Genomic DNA, 19,275 nt, shown 5'->3' on the forward strand with positions numbered 1-19,275 from the left:
AGATGTCTTGTTATTGTGAGTGCCACAAGACCGGGCGAACGAAGTTGCATTTGCTGTGCCACGAAAGAATGAATCAAATTCTTCTCTAGTTTTCTCAGTAACCAAATAACATATTGCTGTAAATATTATACGAACTTATAATTTGGATTTTTTTTGTAACTTCCTCACTGGAAGTTATTTCAAATATCATTTCATTCAAATCGGCTCAGAAGAGAACTTCTCTATATACAATAATGGTCCATAAAATATTTTCATTTTTTTCACTTACTTTCAAGATTCTACACATTCAATTTACAGCACAATACAATTGTCTAAAGCTTTCTGGTAATACTCGTGCAGGATTGGTATCGATTGTTGCAATAATAGCCATGCAGCGGCAATTTACAATTGTTCGAATGTACGCAGTTCTTTTTTTATTTTGAAAGAGCTGGAGAGAACTCCGAACGGTCAGTAGGTGGCAACAGCGGAAATGTATCTCCCTCTCTCTCTCTCTCCGTGGAGTTTAAGGTCACCTGCTTTCATATCGCTCTTTGACTCTAGGACCCTTCCTGTGTTTTAAAGTGGGAAATTCCAGACGATATTAACAATGTTGTCCACCACATACAAGTTCCTAATATAATTAATCTTTATGTTTATTTGAGGAAAACCTTTTTAAAGTATTTCATTGCAAAAATTGTTAATTTTCGTTTACACAGAAAAATTTAATTTAAAATAAACAACTTGCGGAGTCTGTAAATAATAATATGTTAATTATTTTAACTACATTTTAATGTTATAATACCTCAAAATAGGAATAAAAAAAGTTTAAGCATGCTTTATTTGTAATTTTATTTTTACTCACCAGTCTTACAATCATGAGAGTTAACAGGTTTTTAGAAACATTTTCTATAGAATTTACTGAACTGGGGCATTCGCAAATCAGGGAAAGATCCTTCAAACCCGAAACATACCTGTTGAACCATGATGTATAGTCAGCCTGTATGGTGGGTATTTGAAAATTACATTTGCCTTGTCTAGTAACTTACCAAAATTGTCATGAGATGTAGGCAAGTATTTATCATGTACACAAATGGGAGAAAATGTACATGTCTCTCCAAGTATACATATTTGTAAAGTTAAATTCTAAACATATTTAGTTTCATTGTTTTTTAAATCCTATGTTATGTAGGTCTATGCCACTAACGTAAGGCTGTGCACAGAATATTTAGGTTTTACTTATCCATTAACTTGATTAAAAAAAGCAAAACAGTTTTACTTGGTAACGATTTGCCATTTACCAATACAGAATATAGGTTCTGAATGTGTAACTAAATAAATTATATTGTAAATGGTGATGAAAATAATCAGGTTTTAAGTTTTTCAATTCTGCATCAATCTGCAAAAATCTACTTCAGTACACTATGCAAGGCATAATTGTCAAAAACAGAAATACAATGGAAATTTACACCACTAAGTTTCAATATTTGCTATTTATTAAAGGTATGTTTAGCAAGTGTTCACTGTACCATACACACTGCTAATGACATTGCAAATGGAAAATGAAACATATGGAAGCTTTACATTTTACATATTTATTAACTTCAAGCGGAAAAAAAATATGTACACAATATTTTGTTGTTACACCACTATTTGAAGAGTGCTCATTCCTTCCATTACAACAGATGATCTCATCACATGTGAAATTCTATACAATTAGTAATCATATCTACTACTTAACACAACACCATTTTAATCTCGGGATTTGTACTGCTGCAAATGTGTCAGGACGTACACAGGAATAGAAAGCATTCCAGCAGCTATAACTGCTCCATGTGCTAGTTTCTCCTACAAGACAAAAGACAATCACAGTAAGAAATTTTCCAAGCTTATTATGCATTTACATGCTTATATTTTGAAATATTTTTGTTAGTTGCAATTATAAAGTTATTTTTTGGTCAAAAATGAAAAACTAAATATAGGTTCTTGGTGTGGTTACCTATAAAATGGTATAAAATATATTTATGGTATCATTTATGGTCATACTGTAATTATTAATACTAGGATTTGCACATCACTTCTGTTTGGCATATGACATGTTCTCGAAATATATAGGAATTTATGAAAAACTAATTTAATTAACGTACTTTGTCAGGGAGTGGGTACATGTGTGAGAGTGTGTATGTGCACGCACGCATGCGTATTTGGCCACTTCTACTTGATAAAGATTACATTTTAAACTTTCCCTCAGTTATATTCACCTTATTTTGAATTTTGCAAGGAAAAAAGAGCTCTCCTTTACACTTAGCTATTTCCAAAGTGAATTAAATTACCTCTTCTAGTGTAAAAATTTAAGTCTGTTTTATGCACAGTTGGGACTTAACAGGTTAAAGAGGGAGCTGAACCACTCATCACTTTGTGCCTCCACCAGGGATCGAACCTAGGAACCCTAATTACAAGGTAACAGCATTACCACTATGTCAACGAGAAAGTCTGTTCTTCTTGTGTGTGTGTGAAGAAGCTTTTCTAAGTACAAGGCATCAGCAGTGGCTCAAGGGAGAGAGCCACCGAATCATGGCACTACCCTCAGAAGAAACGCATACCTTGCCCAAGTATTGTTAAGTTAATACATTGATAGTTTACTGACACTGTCAAGCTGACATGACGATCGCCCAAACTCCTCACTGCATCGTCAGCTGTTTCGTACCTTCGCGAGGCAGTGGTCCACGCCGCCCAAGAGCCGGCCTAACCAAGTTGACAGATGTGCAGAGGGTTGAAGTCTCAGCAAGGAACACTTCCACCATGAGCCGGGAACAAAGTGGCAGGGGGTGGGGTTAGCCAATAAGACACCAGCTGTGCCAGATTTCGCCTGACACGGCAATGGAACTTGCACAGTGTTTGACACAGTTGCCACCTTCAGAGATAAGTCGCTAAATATGATGGATTTATAAGACCCGTGGCAAGTAATTCGTGAGAAAGGTACTATCTACTTTTCTGTCTACTTTTGGAGAAACAAACCTAGTATTTTTCCAAAGTTAAATGAACATTTTGAATATAAGCCTCGGGTCAGGTTAAGTTTGCAGCAGGTTTTCACATATGTAGATCCAAACGTGCGCACAGAATATAGTTCCGCTGAGACTGGTTCCATTCCGATACAACTGCACACTTGTAACAAAACAGTTATTTAATGTGTAATATACAAACAAAATGATACATCCATTAGCAGCTATGGACTTAATCGGTTGCAATTACTGTGCAGACGAACTTGAATCCGCAGATTCGCCAAATAGGCAATCGGTAGCGCTGAAGGAACACAAAAGCGCAAGAGCGAATCGAGTGAGACTGAATACGCTGCAAAGCTCGTGGAAACAGTAATATCAGTGTTGCACATGCCACTATTTATCCCAATTTTTATCGTGATTCATTGCTATTCGTGCTGTGCAGCGGCGAGAATGGCTGAATCGAGATCTCCTCTTCAGTGTCCGGCTTTGTCCGACTGTTATTTTGAGCATCATCCGAAAGAAAAAGCTCTTCAAAGTTAAACAAGTTGTTTTAAATATATATTCCTCCTTACGGCAACAAGACCAAAATAAAACAGGGCATGAGGTGATTTGAAGTCAATGAGCACTCGAACTGTCTCGGATGTTCATGATTTGCGGTTGAGTTTAGGAGTAGAAAACGATTGTTTGTTGTTTGACGAAAAAAGAATCTCCACGAAATTAAAAGATATCGCCCTGAAAAAAAAACATGTTAATTATTTGGACGAGGCATGCGTCAACAAGTGTCATACATTGATTCAACCGTGGGAGCGTGCAAAACCACCACCTGAGCTGAAGCATCCGACGACGGGGGAGGGGGAGGCTTATTGTTTCACGCACTTGCGGCAATGAAGGCTTTGTTGAAGATGCATGTTTACTGTTCCGTGCAATGAAAGGGAAGGGTGATTATCACAAAGAAATGGACAGACCAACATTTGGCATGTATCTTATAGTAACGTATGTGCTGCGAACGAAGCAACCAAGATTTTCATAAATTTATTTCTTTCTAAACGAGAAACAATAACTCATTAAATTCAAGAGGGGCCTGTTGTTTACTTTTACTTTTGCTTTTTTCTTGCATGTGCTCGACACATACACATGCCCTCATGTTTCGAAGATATTTCGCGATTTATATTAAGTAGGGACCAGTGGCGTGCGGTGCTAGATCAGGCAGGGGAACAGGTCACCTCACTTGCACCCTCACCCCCCATATATGTATAGGTATGTGTGTCCGTTAATATAAAGCTGCATAACCCGTAAAATTCAACAATTATTGTAAATAAATCAAATAACGAATACTATATGATGCATATATTACATATTGTCAGAGGCCGCGGTGGCTCAGTCGGTAACGCATCCCGGGTTCGATCCCCGGCCAGTTCAAATCCGGGAACTTTTATAATGTTGGAAGCGGCCCCGGCGCCCACCCAGCGTCGAATAACATGGGTACCTGGGGGAAACCCTGGGGGGTAAAGGCGGTCAGGGGCGTGATGCTGATCACATCACACCCACTCATGGCCGGATCAAGAAAGTGTTGGGCGTTACCCCCACATCCCCTATACGCCTTCATGGCATGGTGCTAAGCACAGGGGAGCACTTTACCTTTTTACCAGAAGTGACACATATTAGACACATTTATTTTACATATGGCCATTATAATAATAAAGTAAATATGAAAATGTAAAGAAAACATTCAAAACAAAATACTTCGTTGATGAACAAGAAGCAAAAAATAATAATGTAAAACTTATTAATCAGAGAAATAAATGTTTTGTCGAACATACCTGTGTCATCTTTTTATTTGTACATCAAGTCCATTCTTCTTTCTTTTGTTAAGAACTTGTCGATAACTACATCGTAGAAGCCATGTGAGTTTTTGAGATGATTCATTAAGTCTTTCTCTATCGAAATAAAGGACAAATTTGATTGTCTTTCTTCGCTTTGGGTATTCCTAGCGTAAGTTTTCACTCTTTTTAAAGTGGAAAAGGACCGTTCAACACAAGCACTAGACGCGGGAATAGTCAAAATGAGGCAATACAATTTGAAAAGTTCTGGAAAACCATCTTCACTCAGCTCAGTTTTCAAGAAAGTAGTTGCTTCCGACACACTTTTCCCACTGAAGTCTTCTATATTGTAGGATGCAATAAGTTCACTACGCAAGCGGAAAAAATCAAAATGCTGGCCATATGTCTCCTTTAAAGAATGGAATGCACTTTCAGGAAAACATTTTTTATGTTCGCTCCATTTGCTTGGGTCAACAAGTTCTAGAAACTGAAGTTTTCCTAATTCTCGAAATCTTTCAGAGATTTGATGTGCAATGTTATCTACTATTTCGTTATATAGCCTTACATAACTTGTTTTCACATCAAGATCGCTTGTTCTCCTTCTTTTTGGTGGTAGTTCATGACTATCTCGTATCTTCTCCCAAAACATGTCGAAATCTGCCCTCTTTCCATTAATAATAACTTTAAATTCAGATATTTTGTACAAGCAGTAATTGATATCCATTGCTTTCTTTTGCAGAATCTCAAAGAGAGTGTATGTGATAGAGAAGAGTTCATTGAAAATTTCTAAGAGAAATAAGAAATCGAAATCTTGAAGTGAAGCCAGAAACCCCCGAGACGTAAGATATGTTTCAGTGTCCCATTCATCAGGATTGTCAATAATGTTTTGAAAGAAATTTTCCAATGATAATTGATGCTCGAAAACTGTTTGAACGATTCTAGAATTGAAATTCCATCTTGTGGGTGCAACTTTGGGAAGTCGTTTTTTTACCTCTCTATCCAAAGCATGCGATCTTTTCGAAGATTTTGAAAAAAATGCTGAGAACCCAGTTATTGTTTTGAAAAATATCTTACAGTCCTTGGAATTGTTTATGGCTTGTGAAAGAACCAGATTAAGTCTGTGCGCAAAACAATGTACAAAGAGAGCATCTGGATAATTCTGTCTCACACGCGATTGCAAGCCGCTTAATTCTCCAGACATTACTGCAGCTCCATCGTAAGTCTGGGCTACCAGTTTATTTGGACCGATGCCGTATTTGAGCAGACATTCAAACACATGTTCAGCTAAAGCCGCTGCAGACCTATCTCCACTCACATCCGTAAAGCCCAAGAAACGTTCTTCAACCTTGCCATTGTTCGTCACATAGCGCATCATTGTTGAAAGTTGAGACTTGCTTGCAATGTCCGTAGTTTCATCAATTAATATCGCAACAAATGGAGTTTGGGTAATTTCCCTTTTTATTTCATTAAACATAACTTCCGCTACAGAATTAATCATATCGTTCTGAATTCTGTTGGACATTCCTGTGAATGTCTTTACGGTAGACAAGTGGTTTGAAAGCCTTTCATCATATTCCGCAATCAAATTTATTAGTTCGATGTAATTCCCTTTATTAAGCGAAGTATTGCTTTCATCGTGACCTCTGAATGCCAATTCCTGTTTTGATAAAAAAAACAAGTGACATTTATCAAACGTTCCAACACCTGCCTATTCTTTTTTACATTTTCATTATGGATGGCTACATCGTGACGACATTGCTCATCGAGTTGCGTATCAATTCTTGCGAATCCAAATGTTTTTAATGCAGTAATGGCATGCAGATGGCTCTGACCCTTTTCATGACGTCCGCTAGATTTGTGGAAATTATTAATGTCACAAAACCCCGTACCGTTCCAGACCCCCTTCTCACTAACGAACAACAAACAAGGCCAACAATATAATTTGCCGCTGGACGAACACCCGGTTAACCATTTTACAGAGCTATAATAGCTAGTTTGAAAATGTCTTGTGTATGACTTCGTTTTAGTTTTTACTTCACATAGATCAGGTGTCGGTTTGCCATATAAAAGGACCGCTGTCTTTTCTGAAAACTTCAATGAACTGAAAGCTTTCGCCTTCAGCTGATCTATCACACAACACTCGAGACCCTTGCTTTCTTGTCCTACCGCTGCTCGCGTTGGAACTTCGGGGTTAGATTTGGCGGAACAGGTGGATGCGAGCTGTTCCATGGCCAGCTTATTTCGAAGGATTTAACAGGCACTTACACGGTAGAAGATTTTTCTAGTTCGTTAGGAATGTTAGACACAATTTTGTAATGAGATTAGAATGTTATTGACTTACCACAATCAAAACTATCACTAGCAGGCGGTTAAATTCCACAACTCAGGAAAAACACGAAGAAAAGTGAATTCACTATATCTATCGGGGGAACAGCTTGGAGTTTCAGCTTCCGCTTGGGTCATTTACCTTCGCACGTGTTCGTAAATACTCGGGTCAGCAGTAGACGAGTACGGTGAAACGACGCGAGTGGACGAGGGTACATGTAAACAAAGGTCCAGCCAGGGTGAAAGCTTCTCCTCAAGTGTTACTTTTGGAAGCGTTGATTTCGCAAGAAAGAAACGTTCTTATTATGTTAATATATAGCTAGTTGTAAGTGGTTGAAAAGGGTGACAAATACGAGGGAACAGCCTGTTCCCTCTGTTCCATGGAGGGACCGCCACTGGTAGGGACACATTTATTACATAATATATGCGCAGAAAGTACTTTAAAAAATTGTATGGTTCAGGAGACAAAAAGCAAAAATGCATTCCGCTTGATATGCATGCACGGGTTTTGATATGTTAAGGGGTTGGCAATACTGCCGATTCTCTCATTGTCTGTGATACGAAGAGCTCGGTAGTTCAGGTAAGACTGGCACAGATGATTGTGAGCTCCGTTCTCGTGCGGATTAATACCTAAAACATGCTGCAAACTTAACCTGACGCGGAGCTTAGATAGATGCGCCTAGAGGGCAATCCAGATTTTTTTTAAAATATAAAAGTGATACGAGTTTTCTTTGGCATTTCGACAATTTCTTTTTACAACAAATGTCTAGGATATATTCGACATCCAGTTGGAATAAGTGTGCATGGGGGAGGAGAATGTGAGAGGATTTGTTTTCCCCTTCCTCTTGTAATTGTTGTGTTTTTAGAGAAGTGACCTGTAGTGTATAAAGATAAGTTAGTGAGTGAAGATGAATCAGATTAGTGTGTTATTACGTAAACACACACTGTTTTCCACGTTACCAAACGAGGATAAACATCTTGGCTAGTGGCTTTTTTTTTTTTTTTTTTTTTTTTTTTTAATCACGTTGGCACTACCCATCATAGTTGCTGCCGGCAGCCACTGCAAGGCATTGTTGGCTGATAACAGGATCTCATTTACACTTGGAAATTTGCAGAAACACACGTAAAATATTCCAGCACATGATACTGATATTTCCAGTAAAAGAGTTCTACATATTTTCAAATTTCATAATTTTTTCATCTGTTTCCTAACCTTATGTAAAAAGCCTGTGTTATGATGTTAGGGCATATCTGTGGAATTTTTAAGTCATAATAATCTTAGCCCTAGTAATGATACTACAAGTACTTGTTTCAGGCTCTGAGTATGAGCAAAGACACAAATCAAACACAAACAATGAAGAACTCAAATCAGATAAAAAATTTGATTCAACTAACAATATTGATAATATTTAGGAAAAGGCAGACAAGTCAAAAGCTGAAATTTTCTATGCACACTGCTTTATATTTAACTTAATATTGGGCATGTGTAAAGATGCTAAACAGTGAAAATCCAACATATAAATCATGTCTGTAATGGATGATATTAAAAAATAATGTGGGGATGGGGAATGGGGTGCTAGAACCCACAGTGCAGCATTCAGCTGCACTTAAGTCTCAGGGTGGTGGATGCCGCCCTGACTGGAGAGCTAGTGGACTTCAAAAAATATTATTTTCTATATACCTGCTTGAACTTCTTTTCTGTCGAGCGAGTAGTGGTTGCTGGTTTCCTCGAAGCGGTGCGAGCTACTCCGGGAAGCGGTGCTCGCCTTTGCAGTTAATGCATGTGGGACCAGATGAGCATGGCTCTGTCCCATGATCGGGCTCACTGCTTTTGCCACATATGGCAGTAGTGGCCTTGCAGGAAGGCTGTGTGTGCCGAAAGTGCTGACATTTGAAGCACCGCATCGGATTTGGGATGTAGGCCGGACATCAAGTCGGTAATAACCAGCCCATACCTTATCCGGGATAGTGGTCGTTTGAAAGGTGAGAATTAGTGAAGCAGTCGGTACAAGTTCTCCACACTTTCAAGTCTTTATTCGCTGCACCGCGGCAACATATTGATCCGATAGCTCTTCAAGAATTTCCTCTGCAGTGGCGAATTACACCTTTACAACTATTCAGTTGACAGTGAGGCTCAACCTGAACAGGAAAGTCACCCAATGTTCTAAGTTTAAGGAGGTTGTTAGTCTGGCAATCTGTACTTGACTGGATGAGGAGGCTTCCGTTGCACTGTGTTTTTTTATGCACTTGCAGCGGCATAGTCTACTTTCTTTTTGATAAGGAAAGGTGACAGCTCCATTTTGTTTCGTGTTGGTAGATTCATCCTTACTATGTCTTTTCGAAAATGCTAATTACACTGTAACGTGGCACTGACATGACGTTACTTGTCCTTTCCAATATATTAGGTGGGGTCTGGGGCCTCTGCACATTTTGGAGGTTTCCCTACGTTTGAAGGTGATTTTGTACCCATATACATGTAGATGTTTAATGGAGGTTCCATAAATTGTCACCTCGACATGCCCTCTATGCCGAGGAAGGCCTGCCCCCAAAAATGAAGGCTACACAAGGACCAAAGCAAAATCCCCAATGCCATATTCGCGACTGCAACTACCCCTGCAGCCAACACTGTCCCATCGACACATGCGACTAACACCTTGGGATATGGTTTTTTTTATCGAGGTTGTCTCCTCTGGTAGGACCCTTAGTTCCAGGGAGGCTAATGAAATGAAATGATGAAAAATGAAAAACCTCCCTACTAAGCCCCTCGCCATGTCAAGGCAGTCATGCATGGAGGGGTTTAAGGAAAAGAAGAAACTGTGAACAGAACATTGTAATAGAAAATTTTAACATTGAAATAACCAACAACTTCTCACACCTAGGTAGAAACATGAATGATAAAAATGAAGAAATAGAAATACAAGCACAAACAAGGCCTTCTTCTCGATATTACCTTTAATCAGATGTAGAGATATCAATTGGAGAGCTCGAGTAATGCTACACGAAACACTCATTCGTAGTATTGTAGTATATGGATGTGAAGCATGGACTCTTACGGAACAAGCTGCTAACAAACTTGACTCATTTCAGCATAAAATACTCCGAAGGGTCTTTGGCCCTGTTCAATCACAAGGAGTGTGGAGAATTACTATAATGATGAAATTTACAAACTTTATAAGGAAATACCTCTCTCCACATACATAAGAATAATAAAAAACTAAACTGGGCTAGCCATGTAGCTGGAATGGATGAGCACCATATCCCAAAGAAGATGCTAGGAGTAAATATGGGAGGAAGAAGACCTGCAGGAAGACCAAGGATTAGATGGGAGGACAGTATCCAGAATGACGCAGACTCCATCCTTCATATCAGAAACTGGAGAAAAGGAGCCCAAGGCAGGCCATTCTGGAGAAAGAAAGTTGGGGAGGACATGGCCCGAAAATGAGCAGAAGTAGCATAAGATGGGATTCTTAAAGATCCAGGAACCAATACATTCTAATGGTTTTATTGGGTTTCGTTAAGAGGACCAGAAACTTTTTTCTAGCAAAATGTAAATTCGGTCCAAGTTGCATATTGTTTCATTTCAATATGGAACTTGGACCCTATTTAAATTGATCTGGGAAAAAAAAAAAGTTCCTGCACAGTATTTAAATTGATCTGAAAAAAAAAAAAAAAAGGTTCCTGGACTGAAATTAAATTGATCCAGAAAAAAGTTCCTGGACTGAATTGAAATACTTTAGATAAAAAGGTTCTTTATAGTCTAGAACCCATTTACACTTGCTGATTTTCTCTCCTGGACCAGTTACACACCGGTCTTGAACTCTATTCCTCAATTTTATAACCGTGCAGTTTTCCTCAAGAAATACTTATTTGCAGGGACAAAAGTGCTTCCAATGGGGTGGCTTTTGGGATGCAGCGCCTAACAGAATCCAAAGGAAAGGTGTTAACTATCGTTTAAGTAATTTTCAAGAACAGTATATTTTCCATGTGTTAATGTTTATGTGAAACCTAATTATTTTAAAATAAATACCTAAGATACTACAATCTAGCACACATTTAGAATAAACACCATGGTCTGTATCAGGCTGACAGTGGGGTGACATTCCAATTTTAAGGTTTTAGACATGAGATTGAATTCAAATATTCATATTGAACCAATTTCATAGAATTATGAAGTAGTTTGTGGTGTCTGCTAACAAATGAAAAATCTTGAGTATGATGGCAGAGGGTGAATTCATGAAAAACATTAACCAATGTACATTACATGTGGGACGCTTCAAAAATAATAAAATTTTAGCTTCATTTGCCTGTGAAGCATATAGCGTGCAGATGCCAGTAACTTTTATTGGTGAATGTAAAATTATATGCGGTAAGAATTTACAATACCGGACCCTTCCGTAATTTCTATTCTAGTTCTTATACTCACGAAATACATAGTCCCAATGAAGTATCTGAGGTTAACATGTGGGGGTAACATGTTGAAATTGTTAATTGACGTGTAGAAGTTGTAAAATAAGCTTTTTAATTACCGCGAACATTCTCCGTATACAAGCATGGCGTGAGGAAGATGGCGACTTTGAAGGTAGGAAAAAAGTTTTCTTTCGTAAGTTTTTTAAAATAACTTTTAGTTGGGATCATATTAATAATACAGGGCATTCGTTCATATTTCGCATAGTCAATAATTTAGGACACCTGATCACGATTGTGTAGTTAAAATTTGTCGCTCAAGTGCTACGAAACTGACATTTTTTTACGGTGCCCCACAAACCAGACACGGTAAGCTTAGGTTAGGCAAACAGTTAAAATTTCATTCTAAAATGTAAAATATTGAAATAACCATTGTTTTTGTGGAGAAATCCAAGGTTTCTGTTCCGATCACGGACCACTCAATTTCACATATTTTGCAATTTCTACACGTGACCCCCAAATTTTAACTTCAAATTCGTGATTAGGACGCCTTAATTAGTGAGTATGCAAAATATTACAAAAATCGGTGAGGGGTTCGGTATTGTAAATTCGCTCCTTATATGCATTCACAAGCATCTTTAAAAACAATAACAATTTCAATTTTACTTCATTTTGTTATTTACATGGAGTAGGATCATAGGATCATTTTTCGTGGAATACCCCCATGTCTAATTTCAAGATGAGTTTAAAGAAAAATGATATCTTAGTTTAAGACAAAGTAAAATGCAGATTAGATTTGCAATTTGAAAGTACTCCCCTGGCCCCTCCCCACACAAATGTTACAAATGATCAAGTAGGCTATCTAGGATGTGGCACTAGTTCACAGACACGTTTTAGCATTACTGGGTAGCCATCACTGCAGAAGACAATTTATTCCTTCTAAAATGAACATTTAGAGGGCAAAATGCACTTTCATACAAACTTCACGATCACGAATATTAGCCTTGTATTATTCATTGATTGGTAAATGTCTGTTATATCAGACACATTTCTATCGGATATTTTCAGTTTCAAATGGTTCGTACTTACCAATTGTGTATTGCGGAACATAGTTGAAAGTGCCATTATGCTTTTTACACGAAAATAACTTCAATTTTTCACATTACGAGTAATTCTTTTGGGTCCTTTCTTCCGTGGCGGAACATAAAATATGACGCGCACAGCTGTGGATCATCACGCGTCGTGCTTGTGTTTTGTCGAATTGGAGTGGGTATGCAGTGTTGCAACCTTCTTCACCGAAAAATACCTACTTTCGTGTTCATTATGTCATCACAAACCATTGACGGATAGCCCCAAAAAACATTCACGATAGCCCCTAAAACAATTGACGGGTAGCCCCTAAACCATTCACGATAGCCCCACGATATGTGGCCTGGAAGACCAAGAGTGACCTGGACAGCCAAAAAAATTTGAAGATGAAGAATTGAGAGCATTGCTCGAGCAGGATTCGTGTCAAACGCAGGAAGAACTTGAAGCATTAGGCGTTGATCAAACAACAGTTTCCAAACGCCTCAAAGCCATGGGAATGATTCAAAAGATGTCACATTGGGTTCCACATGAATTGAAAGACAAGAGACGTTGAAAGACGAAAAACCATTTGCGAATTGCTGCTTCAAAGACAGAAAAGAAAGGGGTTTTTGCATCGCATTGTTACTGGCGATGAGAAGTGGATCCATTACGAGAACCCGAAACCAAAAAATGGCCTGGGTGAAGCCAGGTCCATCACAACCGAAACTAGATATTCACTGTGCAAAGGTTATACTGTGCATATGGTGGGATATGAAAGGTGTGGTGTACTATGAGCTGCTGCAACCGGGTGAAACTATTAATGGAGAACGTTATCGACGACAATGCGTTTGAAGCAAGCTCTGGCCAGGAAACGACCAGAATGGGAGAACAGACATGATAAACTTATTTTTCAACATGATAACGCTCGCCCACATGTCGCAAAACCGGTCAAAACCTATTTAGAAAATGTCGGATGGGAAGTTTTACCCCACCAGCCGTATTCACTAGACGTTGCTCCTTCGGACTACTACTTGTTCGATTGCATGAATAACGATTTGATTGGACAGCGGTTCACTTCTTCAGAAGATATCGAAAAATGGGTCTCTGACTGGATCGCTTCAAAGGATGAGGACTTCATTCGCCCGGAATCTGTAACTTGCCTGACAGATGGGCGAAAGTGGTGGCTCGCGATGGACAATATTTTTCTTAAGGTATTTATGTATTTTGTGTTTGAACTACAGCTTCAATGTGTGCGTAACAACCGCACAAATTAATTCCTAGACCAAATAGTTTCTTCTGTAAAAATGAAGAAATGTGTCTCCGATATAACAGACATTTACCGACTGATTTATTTATTTTACTTCACGTTTAGTGCCTCTTAGCTAATTTGCGAAGATGGGGATGAGTGATGAAACTGATGAATGGACATTCACAAACAACCAAGTCCGAGCGGGATTCGAACCTGGGACACCTGGCATTGCAGCGCGATTTAGTTTAGTTTAGTTTATTTGCGTCCAAGGACTACCGGTGTGTACAAATTACAGTACATGGTAATATAGGAAATGTCAATACTTACTTTACAATACAATACAATACTAGATTGTACAAATACAAAATATATAGCCAAAAATTGTAAATAATTGGGTCTTACTCTGGTATTATATCAAAATCACAAAAAAATATAAGATATAGAACATTACAGCCAACTTCTACTAATTATCCACCTTCATTTGTGCTAACCACTCAGCCACAGGGTCCAGCTGAATATTAGCCTTGTATTAATTTCGTCTTTTGCATTCTTAATTAAATTTGATGAAGAACTGGGGGTTCTGATGAAGACATCGGTAACACTTTACTATACCGGAGACGGATTTCTTCAAATTTACAGGAGAAAGTACTTACGCAAATCATTTTCTATAAAGTTATTGATGTTCGGGAATGTATTTTTGATCTATTTTAATGCGAATGCATGTGGTTTTCTACGAAAATGTATTTCCGCACGAGAGCACAATACGCTCTCGTATTGGCCGTATATGCTAAATTGAACGAAAGGAGTGCTAATGGAACCTAACCTAACCTAGTAGGCATACCTCGTCCCTGTGATGGTTCGTGGGGCTATCGTGAATTTTTGGGCTAACGTCAATGGTTTTTGGGGCTACCCGTGGATGGTTTGTTGGAGATAAGGAACAACAGTAAGTACTCGTTAATGTAAGAAATAGACATTATTTTCGTTAGAAATTCATTATTTCACCTAAAGAAATGTTCCGCAATGCAGAAATTTACGTTAGCAATGTAAAAAATTGCGTTGATAGGTGTCTCCGGTATAGTAAAGTAGTACCAAGAGATCTACTTTCAAAGAAACAAATACAAACTTGAAAAATCATGTGACTACTTCTAATTTAGCACGCAACTTAATCTAATTCACGTTCCTCCGGCATAGAGGCATTTTAGTTAAAAGAGTTCAAATCGCAGCGTTGCCGGATAACATTAGTTTTCTGTTTGATTACTCAGTCTGTAGTATAAATAAATAAAGAAACTTGGGCTTGAAAATTAAATTTACTAAATATAGATGTAAAAAACCCATGAGATCGTCTGCACCGTGCTCAATAACTAAGAAGAAAATACCACTTACAGGAAAAGAAATTCTATTACGGGGAAGACCAGCAACTGCAGTATTTCTTTTCTGGATTACAGTGCGACAAACAGCTGGAGCAGCTCTGATAATAGATCCTTGGATTGGCAACATTTTGCTTTACCCTCAATACCGTTCTATGGTTCTATGCAACTGCGAATCAAATATGGCGAATGGAGAAAAGAAATGAAAGAAAAGAAAAAAAAATCTGCCTAAAGAGCCTCACATGTGTATACAGCGTTTTACATGTTTAATGGATCACTGTGGCCGAGGGAGGAATCTCATTGGATTTTTAAGGTAGTGCAGGCCCGTAGCTAGAATTGATCTCCAGGGGAGGGGGGGCTCACGGGTTATCAGGGGGGCTTTGTAAACCAAGTCCATTTTTTAAAAAATATTAAATGAAGGTAAATTATGTGTGTGTGTGGGGGGGGGGCGCTCATTCATTCATAAATATCATATACTACACAAATACTACATTTTCTACATCTTTTAACCTTTTGTTTACCAGCTATCTATAAATAGATACCTCTAGGTATACCCCTTGTTTACCAGCTATCTATATATAGATTTCTCGACAACGTTGTAGTTTTTACGTCATAATGTCGCTATTTTTCTCTGGAATTGCGATTTTCTTCTTTTATATTATTGTTAACACATATACTGCAGAGTAAAGACTCTTTCCCCATAAAAATGGGAGGAAAATGCCGGGAAAATGGCGGCTTTCTTTGAAACTGAGTCAGTGGCGCATAGACATGTCTTTTGGGGGGTACAAGTTGTGTTTACTCGTATGATAATAATACAATTATTTTCTTGTTCCAAATATGCATGCGATCATTTCCATGTGTATTTTGACAATGTTCTGTACTTTGTTGTCCAGGGGCGGAGGGGGAAGGGGCATTTTTATTCAGAAATTTTGGAAATTTCTGGTTCCTCCCCTCCCCCGCATCCGTAGCCTATATACACTCAATGTGCATAATTTTATAAAGTCCGATTTTATGGTTTATTCCGCGTATAACGGTACTTGATTCGTCAGTCTAGAGCAATTAGCTTCGGACCTACAGTCGTTTCAAGGTAACTGCGCATTTTGCTGAATAGCTCAGTGGGGTACAGACATATCGTTTTGGGGGACAAGTCGTGTTGTGTTGTTCATATCATAATAGTGCAATTATTTTCTTGTTCCAGACATGCCAGCGATCATTTCCATGTTTATTTTGACAATGTCCTGTACTTTGTTGTCCAGGGGCGGAGGGCCATTTTTCTGAGATTTTGAAATTTTCCAGTTCCTCCCCTCCCCCGCATCCATATATACACTCAATGTACGTAAATTGTATGTAGTCCGAATGTATGGTTCATTCCGCTTATAACGATATATCATTCGTCTGTCTAGGGCATTTAGCCTCCGATCTACAGTAATCTAAATGAAACTCTGCAATTTGCTTAAAATTGGCCCGGTAGATAGGAGCTTACTTGGCAAAATGGGCTTGGTAAACGAAAGGTTAAAACATCTCTTGAAGTCTTCTGAAATTATCCCTTACACACCCCATACTATTTTAGATGATACAGATATGTATATCACACACAAAAAACGCAAAACATTTAATCACAGTGCCTACATTATATTCCACCCCCGGCCGAAGCAATTAAACTCCTCTTCCTTCCCAAAACTTGGGAGCTGTTGTTTACCTTTGACGCAGATGCGGAGGGAACTTGCATGATGACATCAAAGTCACAGATTTCTGTCTAAACGGGACTTTGCAACAGGGACAGTGAAGGTACAGATAAAGAAGCTCCCCTATGAAAGAATTTTTTGAAGTCTAGAGAATATTCTAAATACTTGCAGCTAATTCTGCTCTTAAACAAAATGAGCGCATGTAATAGTTACTGTTCATATTCTGGAGATTTATCCTTAAAGTTGTGAGTTGTCTACAATTTCACTCTTCACTACAAACAAATTATGCAAAATAGTTTACCAAATGTAAAGGGGGCTGATGGCAGTGCCAGGGGGGGCTGACGGCAGTTCCAGGGGGGCTGAGCCCCCCCTGGCCCCTGTCTGGCTACGGGCCTGAGGTAGTGATTGCTGCTACAACGTTTACAAGCATTCCCATTGGCTGGTAGCTTTTTGGAGTAATAAAAATTTATGGTGGTTAGTTTAGGCCATGGGGTTGGGCCGCTAGTTGGGTTCTCTTAGAATAAGAGGAAGAGGAAAATGCAGACGACGCGCTGACACATGGTCATAATTTTGTTTCATAACTGCTGTCGCAATAATTAAAGCGACCCCTTCCGAAAGAACATAGCATTGATTTGAATAGGAAGAAAACACGTTTTCTCCTTGTGTAGACTGCTTGTGACGTCACAACTAATGGACTACATTGACTTAGTTTTTGGTAGGGGTGTGCGGGATCCCGAAAAGTTGGGACCGGGATCGAGAAAAAATTTCCCGTCCCGATCTCGACTTCGGGAAATGTCTTCCTGACTTGTCGGGATTCCAAGCAGTCGGAAATTACCGAATGGTCATTTTAAAATGTCGTTAATTCTCGACTTTTTCTGCATCGTACCATGATCGTACATGTTTGCATGTTATCGGAAATTGTTAGTTTTTGTACAGAGCTTCGGGAAATTTCGAACATTTCCCGTCACGAAAATTTCCCGATTGTTCACTCCGCTAAAGGCGCCATCCTTGTTGTGTCCCTATAGAATGGGGCTGTTCACTGCCAAACTTTTCCGCTAGAGGCGCCTGTTGTGTCCCTAAAGAATTTCTGTTCGTCATTTAATAATAATAATAATAATAATAATAATTTTTATTGTAGGAACATGTGAGAACATCACATGTATTACAATCGTCAGAAATGCACAAATAAAGTATCTATAGATCTTACAAAAAAAAAACAACCTCCAAAAAGCATTTTAGAAACGTAACACCACTTACATAAATTTAGTTGTTAACATTATTGTTTTACAATCATAACTATTTTACCTAATACAATTAATTTCATAGAATTCTTCTACCCTATATATACAGTTATCGGTTAATATTTTTTGTACTTTTCTTTTGAATTCTAAAAAGGGCAGTTGCCTTAAAGACAGAGGGAGAGCATTGTGAAACTTAACTGACATGTAGTAGAAGGTCTTTTGTGTCTTCTTGTAATTACATCTAAACAATCCTAAACAATCCCTATTTCTGGTTTGATAGGCATGTGAACACCCTAACTCCTCATAAATGTGAATGTTCTCTTTTATATAGAGTAGGCATTGAAATACAAAGATAGCAGGAGCTGTCATAATACCTTGTCTAACAAAACTTAACTTACAGTGGCCACGGCTTGGAAGACCACACATTAATCTTACACATATTTTTTGCATTTTTAATAACCTTTTTATTGAAGGCTGATGACCCCAAAGTAAGGTACCATAGCTTAAGTGACTGTGTATCTGTGCATAATAAACAGTTTTTAGAACCTTCAAGCTTACACACAATCTTAACCTACGGATTAAATAAACCCCTTCGCTAACCCTGGATTCAACTCTACTGATATGATCCTCCCATTCCAAATGATGATCTATTAAGAATCCCAAAAAGGTGACAGAATTCTTTTCATGCCCTGTATTATGATTATTACTATAATATGTAAGTTCCAAGTTTTGGATCTTATCAGTGTTTATACAGGCCCGTAGCTAGAGGGGGGGCAACTGCCCCCCTTGAGAGCCTGCCTTGCCCCCCCTGTGAAAAATGCAGAACACATTCCTACCTGGAATTCTCACTAATCTTTACAATTATATTCTGTATTACTCTAGCAACATAACAAATACATCGACTGATTTTGTGATTTATGAAGGTGTGTAGGATTCCGTATAATGTCGTATCAGGATGGGGGGGGGGATTCCCTTCCAGTTTCATACTTCGGGGAATGATTTCGCATTTTTCAGTATCTTGAACAGTTGTGACATTTTGAGTAGTCTTGTATTAAAGGTGCCTAATGAGTTTGGATGTTTTTCTTGGGTGTGTTGCTATAAAGTTTGAACTGCATAATTTTTTATTTCCGATCTACCT

The 19,275-nt window shown here is 38.4% G+C and overlaps 1 protein-coding gene across 1 annotated transcript; it reads right to left on the reverse strand.

Moving 5' to 3' along the window:
* Positions 1–1,555: 1,555 nt before the first annotated feature.
* Positions 1,556–15,418, reverse strand: COX8 (Cytochrome c oxidase subunit 8). The gene is made up of 2 exons (XM_083123242.1): positions 15,228–15,418; positions 1,556–1,824 (listed from the first exon to the last, which is right to left on the reverse strand). The coding sequence occupies exons 1-2, from the start codon at positions 15,339–15,341 to the stop codon at positions 1,729–1,731; spliced, it is 210 nt and encodes a 69-aa protein (XP_082979368.1). The 5' UTR covers positions 15,342–15,418; the 3' UTR covers positions 1,556–1,728.
* Positions 15,419–19,275: the final 3,857 nt, after the last annotated feature.

The sequence above is a fragment of the Lepisma saccharinum genome, chromosome 5 (genome assembly GCF_977018435.1).
Source record: "Lepisma saccharinum chromosome 5, izLepSacc3.1, whole genome shotgun sequence".
Taxonomy (NCBI): domain Eukaryota; kingdom Metazoa; phylum Arthropoda; class Insecta; order Zygentoma; family Lepismatidae; genus Lepisma; species Lepisma saccharinum.

Excerpts from the sequence above, each read along its gene's own strand:
- COX8 (XM_083123242.1), bottom strand. The coding sequence starts at position 15,341 with ATGTTGCCAATCCAAGGATCTATTATCAGAGCTGCTCCAGCTGTTTGT. Across the intron at positions 1,825-15,227 it reads GTAATAGAATTTCTTTTCCT|GAGAAACTAGCACATGGAGC; the intron begins GTAAGTGGTATT and ends TTTGTCTTGTAG.